This window comes from Malurus melanocephalus, unplaced genomic scaffold (genome assembly GCF_030028575.1).
Source record: "Malurus melanocephalus ecotype Western Australia unplaced genomic scaffold, MMel_1.1 scaffold_184, whole genome shotgun sequence".
Taxonomy (NCBI): Eukaryota; Metazoa; Chordata; class Aves; order Passeriformes; family Maluridae; genus Malurus; species Malurus melanocephalus.
In genome coordinates, this window is record NW_026623416.1 from 955,649 (window position 1) to 966,835 (window position 11,187).

At 40.1% G+C, this 11,187-nt stretch overlaps 1 protein-coding gene across 1 annotated transcript in view; it reads left to right on the top strand.

The window, feature by feature from the left end:
- LOC130577602 (translation initiation factor IF-2-like) overlaps positions 1 to 11,187 on the top strand; it is a 23,888-nt gene that overhangs the window by 12,001 nt on the left and 700 nt on the right. The window contains exon 3 of the mRNA XM_057373091.1: positions 6,766 to 6,904. Coding sequence (XP_057229074.1) covers positions 6,766 to 6,849 — 84 coding nt within the window. The 3' untranslated portion in view covers positions 6,850 to 6,904. The remainder of the gene's footprint in view (positions 1 to 6,765; positions 6,905 to 11,187) is intronic.

Sequence of the window (11,187 nt, forward strand, 5' to 3'; positions counted from 1 at the left end):
AAAAAAGAAAAAAAAGGAGCTGCATATGTAGACCAAATAGGCTCAATTAAAAACCCACAGAACCTAAATGGAATCTCTTTGGGTGTGTCTTGAGACCATGTAGGAAAATTTATGTGCATTGGTCTGTGGCATAATTTCATAGGTTTTAGTAGCAAGGGAAAGAAAAAACTTTTTTTTAAGTTTAACTAGAAGAATACCAGTGGAAAACATTATATGGAAGAATCCTTCAACTGAAGGACAAGGACTGTTCTATTCAGTCAAATTCAGGTAGAACAAATAATGGTTTTACACTGTACTAAGTGAATAAATACTTCTGGATGAATAATTTACAAAATTCCTTATGGCCTAGTAATTTGGAGTGAGAGAGGAATGTATGTGAGCCTTTTTAAAAGAAATAAGACCAGGTTTTCCTCACAGAGCATTTCAAGCAGCTGTATGTTTTTCTGTTTCCAGCTGCTGCTTCTTTGTTGTTGATATGTTCCCAGCTGAAAATACTCTCGGGAAATGGGATTGCAGAATTTTCTAGAAATTGTTTGCCTGCTCATTACTTCYATCTACTTCCTGGTGCAGAATGCTTTCAGATTTTTAGAAATCTACCAAATGTTCTTGGGCAGCCCAGTCCACAGGAGAGTTGACATGTCTTTCACCTCAGTCTCCCTGCAATTTGGAGCCCCTCCTGATTGCTCACCAGTTCTGTAGGATTAAGAGTGTTATTCCTCAGCAGTGTTGTGTGTGCATATGTTGGCTTGATCTCCTTGGAGCAAAGTATTTCTTTCTTCAAAAAATGTGCTTATTCTGCATTTAATGTGAAAAAATACTTTAGCCAGTGCAATACATGAAAATTAATTAAAATGCAATTAAGTCAATTTATGACAGACTCTTATATTTAAAAATTTTGGGCTATTATTTTGAGGAAATTAGGCATAGTCTCTCTATAATTAGTGAAAAAAGATATTGAAATGGATCATGCATGTCGGAGGCTGCCAAAATACTTATTTTAAAAACAAARATCCTTGAGGGAATGTCCCAAACTCCCAGTTTTATGAAGCTTCAGAATTTGTTTGTAGATCTTTACATTACCAGGTCTACATAATTGCAGGGATTAAACTATGCCTGTAAGGCTGCCTATTTTCTCCTGGTGCTTTCCCTCACACATACTCTGCTGCTGCTAATGCCAGTGCAGCTCCTGGTTCTGACAGTGGGAGTCCTATAATACAAGAAGCTCCAGGCAGATGCCAGTGCTTTGAATACTGGTTGTCTAAACCTGCTTGGAGCAGGTCTATACACAGTAACCAGGTGATGCTGAGGGGTTGGAAGGCAACTTTGCATTCTCTGCTGCAAGGTTCATCCCAGTRGATCAGCATCAACAATGGTTGTTTCTCCCTTCCTTTGTCCCTTCATGAAAGCTTAACCCCCTTTGTTAAGCTTTTGTTTCAAGAGTTTTTTAAAGCTGCAGCTTTGCTTTGGTGAGGTGCTGGTTTTATATCTGATTCAAGCACTTTTCATAGAATCACAGGATCATAGAATGGGTTTAAAGGCACCTTAGAAATCATTTTGTTCCAACCCTTCWGTCATGGGCAGAGACCCCTTCCACTAGAACAGGTTTTTAARGTCCCATCCAGCCTAGCACTGAATGCTTCCAGGGATGGGGCAGCCACACCTTCTCTGGGCAATCTGTTCCAGTGCCTCACCACCCTCATAGTAAAGAAATTCTTCCTGATAACTAATCTGAACCTGCCTTCTTTCAATTTAAAGCCATTTCCCCTTGCCCTATCACTACATATTGTTGCCAAAAGTCCCTGTCAAGCACCTTTTAGGTCTTTTTAGAACAGCATTCTCTCCAAGCTGAGCTACCCTAGCTCCCTCAGCCTGTGTTCATAGGAGAGGTGTTCCACCCATTTATTATTTCTCCACTGGACTCTCTCCAGCAGGTCCACATAGTTTTTGTGTTGGGGGCTCCAGAACTGGACAATAATCCTGGTGGGGTCTTACAAGAGGGAAGTAGAGGGATGGACTCACCTCCCTCACCCTGCTGGCTGAGCTGCTTTTGATGCAGCCCAGGACAAGGYTGGATTTCTAGACCATGCATCAAATCCATATCTCTCTAATTTAGGGACAAGGATGCCATGTGTGACAGTGTCAAATGCTTTGCYGAAGTCCAGGCAGATAACATCTGTTGCCCTTCYCTTGTCCACACGGCTGTAACCCAATTGTAGGAGGCACTCAGATTTGTCAGTCAGAGATTGTCTTTAGTGAAACCCTGTTGTTTGTCACTAATCACCTCTTTATTTTCCATTGCCTTTGCACAGCAAAGAAGAATCGACTGGAGATTCAAAGAAGAATCATGGAGAATCGACTCCATGATCTTGCTGGACTCAGAGGTGAGACTGACTGGCCCATAGTTCACCAGTCCTTCCTTTTCCCCYGTTTTTAAAAATGGGGGTAATGTTTTTCTGTCAGTGGGAATTTCATCAGACCACTCTAACTGGACGAATAGTAGGCCTTTCATCTTCCAGCTCCCTGAAGTGCATGTCATGTCCCACAGATTTGTGCACCTTCAGTTTCATTAGATGGTCTCAAACCAGATCCTCTGCTACAGTGACTGGTTCTTCATTCTCCCCGGTCCCTCCTTTTGTCTTCTGCAATTTGGCTGGAGCAATTGCTGGTAAAGACTGAGGCAAAAAACTCATTGAGTACCTCAGCCTTCTCCATGTCCTGGGTAACCAGGTCTTCTGATTCCATCTGAAAAGGATCCATRCTTTCCTTAATCTTCCTTTCAGCATTGATGTACCTGTAGAAGCTTTTCTTATTGCTCTTCACATCCCTTTAGATGTGGTTCAGATTTAATCCTATCAAGGGCTTAGTTTTCATACAGTGATACAATCTGTCTTCTTGGGCAGTCTCTCTGTATTCCTCACAGTCTGTCTGTCCTTGTTTTCATGCTCTTTAGGCTTTTTTTGTGTGTGTGTGTGTGTGTGTGTGTGTGTGTGTGTGTGTGTGTGTGTATGTGCTTGAGTTTGTCCAGGTGCTCCTTGATCATCCACACAGGCTTCCTGGCAATTTTGTCTGACATGATCTTTTTCGGGATCACTCCTGAGCCTGGAGGAGTGAATCTTGAATATTAACAAGCTTTCTCACTTCCCTTCAGGATTTCCCATGGTACTCTACCAAACAGATCCTTCAAGAGGGCAAAATCTGTTCTCCTGAAGTCAAGAGTGGTGAGCTTGCTCTGCCCCCTCCTTGTAGCCTGATCTTCGTAACTTCATGGTCACTGCAGCCAAGGCTGCCCTGGATCTTCTCTTTCCACACCAGCCCCTCCTTATGRTGAGAACAAGGTCCAGGATAGCACCTTTCCCTGTTGGCTTCTSTGTCACTTGGAGAAGGAAGTTGCCATCAATGCATTCCAGAARCCTCCAGGTTGCTTATACCCTGCTGTGCTGTCCCTTGAACAGCTGTTGGGATGTTTCCAGCCCCCATGGGGACCTGGCTTGTGAATGTGAGGCTGCTCCTCTCTGTCTGTAGAGGGACCCATGTTCTTGGTGTTCCTGGTCAGGCCCCTGCWATAATGTTACMTGCTCCTGTCCTCCCTTTATCCCAGACCCACTGTTGTTGTTTCACTTGATGCAGCAACAGTGACAYAGCCCTGGAGCAGCCTGAGGGGTAACAAGAGAGATTGCAGAGGCCTGGATGTGAGACTAAGGGACTCTGAAGGGCAGGTAGCTTTTTCATCAATCCTCCTGGTCAAAGGCAAGGTGTTTGAAAGGGTCTGTGTGACAGTGTGTAGTCATCAGTGAACTGTATAAGGCTCAGTTCTGTGTCAGTGAGATCACTGCTATGACTCCCYAAAAAGCAGCACCTCCACAGAGAGCGTGTCAGGTCATCAAATGGGTAGGTCTGAACCTAGAATAGTCACCTACTGCTATTACCTGTTGCCTTATCTTGTTATGTTGGTTGTTGCACAGGGAGCAGATGGGGCTGCCTTACTCAGTCTCTCCTGATCTGGCAGATCTTTCTTCTTCATTCAGCAGAGTGTTGATGTGATTCTGCAAGCTCATCTCAGGCTTTGGGAACTTCTCTTCTTTCTGCAGGTCCTTKCTGTTGGAAGCTTCCATTCTTCTGTGTTATCACTGCCTTTCCCTCTGTGTGTGTTTTATCTTCTTTCTCTGTCTCTCTTTGCTGCTGCCCTGTTGCAGTGTGTTTGAAAATTGTGAAGAGTAATCTGAGAGTGGAAGATATTTTGATGCATCAGATGAATAAGCCTGTAATCTGGTTGCTTTCCCCTTTCATATTCTTACCTGGCCATACTAAAGATAGATTGTGTTCTGCTACTGAACTCTTTAACAGGGAGAACAGATGATATTGTGAAGTCATTAAGAAAAATGCACTAACSCACATTTGGTTTTATCAATTGTAATTAATTTTTTTTTCCTTAGTCAGAAAGTGGTTCTTYCAACAGCTGGTTTGCTTTATGCATTTGGTATTGTTTGTGTATTGCCAGACACTGAACCTGTTGGTCTTTGTAGCTCACAGGGTCTGTGGAAAAACCTACTAAATACATAAAAGCCGTTAATTATATTAATTATTTATGACTTCCTTTTTTCTTTCACAGTGAACTTTGTCTTAAATGAGCTGTGGCATCGAAGGCACTTTATCAGCAGATTGTCAGAATCTTGTGCTGCAAGCACCTCATGTTAGTTCTGCAAGCTGTACACATCTCTGCTTTCAGTTTCAGTCATGGATTTGTGAAAGAGGATGTCAACTTCACAGCACCCATTACTGCTGCAAAGCATAGTCTTGCTGGTAGTTTGAACTGATCAGATTTTGGGTCATCATCACAGCATGCCAAATCCAGACTCTTTGGTTTAGTGGCACAGCAAGGATATCCAGCTTTGAAATAATAGCTCCCTTGGCCAAAGTCCAGACTAAGCTGCATTTCATACACTGCCCTCCAAAAAAACAGGCTTTGTTAGGACAAAAGTGATTGTATGAGGCATCAGATTGGCAGGTCAGAGAGCATCGACATTAACACACCCTGATCTTGTCTGCTGACACTGCTGTTTAATTTAGATCTTGTTTATTTTATGTCATGTCAGAGTATAAAAACCTTCTACTGATGTGACTACAYGTACACGCAAACACTCTGCAGAATATGGTCCCAAATATAAGGAGTTTGCAATTCAGAAAAAAGTCTTGGAAAGTCAATATCTTAAGTAAATGTGAAGATTATTGCAGAAGTTTTAACAAAACCACTCTGACTTGTAAGAGATCTGTAAGATAATGGTAAAGTTACATATGAACACACGAGCTACATACGTATTTATAACCTAAGCTCTAAAGGCAGAAAGAAAGGCTTAGCAAACACAAAATAAACAAGTAAATATGTTTTTTTTTCTGTACATCTGTACATACGTTTTATGAAATAAGTATTTGAAACTTACAATTTACATTCCATTTTGAAGAATTTAAATGTTTTCCCATCCTGAGATACCTGAATGGAAAATTCTGATGGAATTCACTGACAACATGATAACACTGATAATACGGTAGATTTAAGAGTTTTTCCTTAAATGTATTTCCAAAGAGACTCTTTGAAATGTAGAGTCATTCACTGGTCTTCAGCTCTGCACAGCTGTTTTAGAAGAGAGTAATTGGTGGAAAACAGGCTTCCAGTTCTGTGGCAGTTGTGTCTCARTTGTGTGAGACAGCTTGCCTGCTAATTGCAATGTCAATTAAAGACACAAATGTTAACAACTACAACAAAAGGTGTTCTCTTGTGGTATTTTGAAATGTGATAAATTGCTTGGCTCCAGAAAATTTTCTATTCTATTTATGTAATATGGAAAAATAAGAAAACTCCCTTTTTTTTGCAGGGTTCTAGGTTGTACATTGTGAAGGGGGCTGATCATTGATACAAAGATAACACCTGAATGAGGTCGTACTAGGCAACCTCAGCTTTGAAAGGTTTTACTGAACCCCAACTTCTTCAAATACCTAAAAAAATACTATGTTTCCAGGGGCTCTGGTGGCCATGAATGCTATTCACTTATGTTAAAGGTGTTGTAACAAATGTAAAAAACTTTTCCTTTGCTTTTCTTCTCATTCTCAAGAATCTGGCGGGGGGGGGGGGGGGGGGGGGGGGGGGGGGGGGGGGGGTGGAGGGGGGAAAGCCCCAAACTACAAAACTCCACAATGCTGATATAACATCAAGGGGTCTGGTTGGAATACGGAGTTTGGGAGTGAAAATTAAAGGTGCAGTTGGCAACTTCCATAGCTGACACAKCATCTTTTCAGTAAAGCATATGTTTGGTATTGTGAATGACTAACCTAGTCAATGTGCTCTAGATGATTATCAAATATCTTTACACTTATTAGACTCTTACATTTCTCTCTTGTCATTCTGGCTACTATATAGCCCCAGGTAAATGATTAGAGAAATAAAATAAATATCTCCCCTCCTGTGTTTCAAGTAAGTGAAAAGAAAGCACCAATCAACCATCAAACAGTGGAAATATCGCACTTTGGGCAAGGTCGAGTGCCTGAGTCTGTCTCCAGTTTTGTAATGACTGCCACTTTCCTCCTGAAAATCTGTCTCCTTGGCAAATCCGCTGCCCTCAAAAAACGCCTGCAAATGTTTGTGCGAATGGAAATAGATTACAAGAAGGTGGCAGTGTGATTTCTAGATATGAATGAAGCTGCTGATTTATTTTTGTAACAACAAATGTATGTGTTTTAAATCTCTCCCTTTGGCATCACTTTTTTGTTTAGGTGAATCTAGGACAAAGAGACGGACCAAACACAGAAAATGACTTTAAAATGAAGTCACTTGAGAATATGATTCTACTGTGGTGAATAGGACACAGCTCTAGATCAGCCATCCTCTGTCTTGGATTTTATTGATGCTTTGGTAAGAAAAGTTCCTGAATACATTATTGCTTTATGAAAAATAGTTAGGCAAACACTGTCTCTGCTCTGCAGCTATTGGAGGCACAGAATTACAAACTTGGCTTTTGTCAGGGTTTTTTTTAGATCTCATAGCCTAAGGGGTAAAGACCCACTCACATTAGCATTACTGTGCAGTGTACAGTGAGACCGGTACTCAGGTGTTATCTTTAACACTGTGCAGCTTCTACATAAATTTTGGGTTTCTGTTTTAGACCACACAAATCACACTTAGAGATGGTACAGTTCCCACAGATACCTTTCCAAGGAGTTCCTTTGTGCAGAGCTGGAGAGGAGGCAAGATGTTGGCATAGCTGTTGACCTAAAAACCTGCTATGCCAACATATTGTCATCTTTCCTGTCTGTTTGCGGCAGAGGGAAGTTGTACATTGTGGTGGGCATTTGGAGCAGCTTTAGTCTTTATAGATAACTTGAAATACCATTTCTCTGGCCCAGCTTCTGAGTCAATGAGGCAAGTGTTTATTAGTTACCTAAAAACCAAAGGAGGGACAGAATTTGATTTGGGTTCTTTCATTACTCAAAAGACAGATAGCTTAAMGTGCTCTGAGAAAGTGTGGAGATTCAGAAAGAAAGGAGCTTGAGGAGGTCATCAGGGGACAGGACAAGAATTGAGTGTTTCACTGTCTGACCTCTACACATTTGCAGAGAGATTGTGAGTTGTCTGCCTATGAGTATTTCTGTTTACATAATTTTTTGTCTTCTGATTGTATTCTCCATCCCTGTGTATTTTTCATGTTTGTACTTTCTGTTAAGAGCCTTYTAGTAAAGGGTGTTGAACAATGAGAATACAGTGGCAGTCATATAATGAATGAGCACCCACTAATGAAATGTTGTAGGTGCATTTCACTGATCTGTTTCTAATACTTAATTAAGAAAAATAAAACAGTAGAACTTGATCTAGAAGGAGGCCTCATAATTACTGTGCAGGGAACCTTGTAAAAAATATAAATTCCATGCAGTAATTTCATCATTCATGTACTTATTCTACATAAGRTGTTACTTCAAACGATTTGAATTTTGCTTTGAGAATTATTTGGTTGTTTTCTTTTTCTGCAGCTKGATGTCTGAGGTTGCTGTGATGAAAGTAGGCTGAAGAAATTTCTTTTTCAACATCTTCATTACATAATGCTATGTTTTGGTATTGCACATGTGGAGAGTAAACAGTACTGAGCCTTATGCCCAACAAACTACATAGAATAAGCGTATTCTGTGATGAGACAAGAGCTATGGCAAAATCTTACTATTTTTAAGCACTACAATTGTGCTTTAGGAGCMATAAGTTACAGTAGATACTGTAAACTGTCTACTACATTATAAGAAACATATTCAATAGGTGTACTTCGAGTAAGGTATAACTGATAAACTTGTTTTGGGTATATTAATTCAACATTTTTGTTCAAGATGATCTGATGTGTTCAGAAGAATGATAAATGGTGCATAAAGAGCTGAACAAGAGCAAGGAAAATTATCCACATCTTTCTTGCCAAATACAAGACTGGGCAGAATTATAAGGAAGGGGAAGACAAGGGCCTGGGGTAAGATTCTGGCCTTGCTGGTGTCAGCACAACTATTGTTCCATCTTTTTTTAGGATGAGAATACAGCTGTGGAATCGAGTTCACTGTTAGCAAGATCTGGTTCAAAACATCTTCTATGAACTTCAGTCCTTACCAATGCTCAGGGGTTGTGCATCACTTACCATCCCAACACTAGTGTGCACATATTCTGCTCCTGCTTTGTGACACAGCAGTAGAGGGCACTTGGAGGCCTCCTTGTGTTGACAAAAAAAAAAAAAAAAAAAAAAAAAAAAAAAAAAAGGTTTTTGTCTGGGAGGGAGCTGGGGAGTGAAATAAGTAAATACTCCCAGGCAGCCCAGTGCGTGACTTTCATTAGTCATCAGAATTCAACAGCAGTTGGCCAGCTTGGCTCCTGCGACCATGGAAATATACTGTGAATATAACATATGTCCAAAACAGGAAAATACCATGAATTGGGGAAGGGGAAGGTGGGAAAGGGAAAGGTAACTGAAAACTTGCAACACAAAGTATGTTCAGAAAAAGAGGAAGCAAAGAAATTTGTATTTYCAGTGGTTCCATTATCCTCTAGTCTGGATCTGGCACTTAGAATCTCTATCTGATTTCGTGTGATTACATGTTCTGTATAGCACTGACTTTACTCTGTCCTGCTACTTGATAATTGCTGACACAATTGAGACATGCARTGAGGCAAGAAAAAGCACAGAACAAAGGTTTCTCTTGTTTCATACTTTTGTGATCGTGGCACATGTGCAAACAAACTACCTGTTTCAGTCTGTTGACTTATCTGGAGAGTAGCTGTCAGAACTCTTCTGGAAGGCAAAAGCTTATCCTCATCCAGATCAACTCCAAAACTTCTTTTCTGGAGGGAGATTATAGCTGCTCACTCACAGCACACACAGTCCTAGCATATAAGCCGAAACAAGAACTCAGATGAAGAACTGTATTGAAAGCTGTTTGTCAACAGCATTGTTTACTTCTTACCKTGTAAATTTTTTTTCAGTAAATGACAAAGGCTTTGCTGATCTGCCATTTTGAGTGAAATCAGAAGTATAGAACACAAAGAGGTGAAGTTACCTCTCAATTCAAAAAGATTAATTTAAATCTAGGTTGACTGCTGGTAACTGTTACTTAAAATATTATCTTTCATAATCACATAATTTTTAGATTATTTTCTAAGAGCATACTCACACTAGTACTTGATGAATACTCCATACTGGGGGGTTTTGATAGCTCCATTGACAAATRTCCCCAAATTAAGTATTTTGGATGTATTTAGAAGTACTTTTATTAATGGCTTCTGCCAGCTCTGTGGAACATTTCTTCAATAATGCAGGAGTAAATTGCATTATTTTTATCAGCTGTTTTTGTCCTATTGAATGATTATTAAGATGAGTTACCTGTTTAAGTTGTGGAAGCTCACTTTTTGCATTCACTGCTATATTTGTGTTCTTTCAGAGCTGAGAAGTTTTTCAGTGCTGAAGTGCATGCCTTACTGGAGAATAACGAAAAGGAAAGGGGATGTAATTAAAAAGGGAAAGGAATATAATTGAATGGGAAATGGAATGAAACTGTCCACTTATTGCCATTCCAAGGAGAAAAAGTTAGGCTTACTTGAAAAAGATGAGACAAAGTTAATAATGATGCTAAAAAAATGAGTTCTGCTTGCTCAAGAACAAGAAGGGACTGGATAAAAGTTGGCATATACAAAAGGAAAACTATTGCAAAGCTCTTTCCTCCTTTTCCATCACCTGATGAAACTTGTTTATATCTTCTGCTGACCTGTATGTATGCATGCATACAGAAAGATTTATTGGTTGATTCATAGGTAGGTAAGTGTGTGTGTGCACAGTAGCAATTCTGAAATACATTGTTAGGGATCTACTTAAGGTATTTTTAAATTAATATAGCACCAAGTAATTTTTTAGTTATCTTTCCTACCTCAACATCAGTCTTTCCTGAACAATAAACACAAAGAATGTGCACAAGCATGAGTAAGTGTCCTTCTTACACAGAAAGGAAAAAACAGAAAAACCTGAAACCAACCAAAAGGACCTTTTCTCAAAGTCCATGTTTCTTATGCCCCTGTGTTACAGTCAAGAAGCTGGTTATTAAATTCCTAGCACTCATAAGATATTATCAAACAAAGCATAAGAAATTTCTTGTATCTATCTTCAAATGCCTGATGTTCTTCTCCAAGTGTATATATGAATTAATTTTAATTCAGCTGGTACCTCTTCATGAGACGTACCAGATTTACTGAAGTAGCCATTAGCTGGATGGTCAATCTGGGCTTCTGGCTACGCTTTTATGTAGATATCCCATTTCCAGGCACAATATGCATAATACAGCAAATTGATGTGATCATTCCTCTGCCAACTGCTAAAATATTTTCCAGGATTATCCCAACAAAAACTGTGCACACTCTTCTGTTTCCATCTTCTGCAGAATTTGTAGAATATGGTGTAACAACTAACCTGTGCAGGTATTTTACGATGCTTGGATGAGCATAATCTCCCAGTGGAGTAATAAACTGRCCAAAAGTGACTGGAAAAGCCCATCCAGAATCTAGGTGGCAGGAAAGGTCTCGAGTGCGGTGTGCGTTCTGAACCTAGGGGTGACCTTGTGAAACACTCACGGGGGGAAGCTACACAGTTTCTTTATCCAAGTGCCCACACCCGCAGAAATGATGCT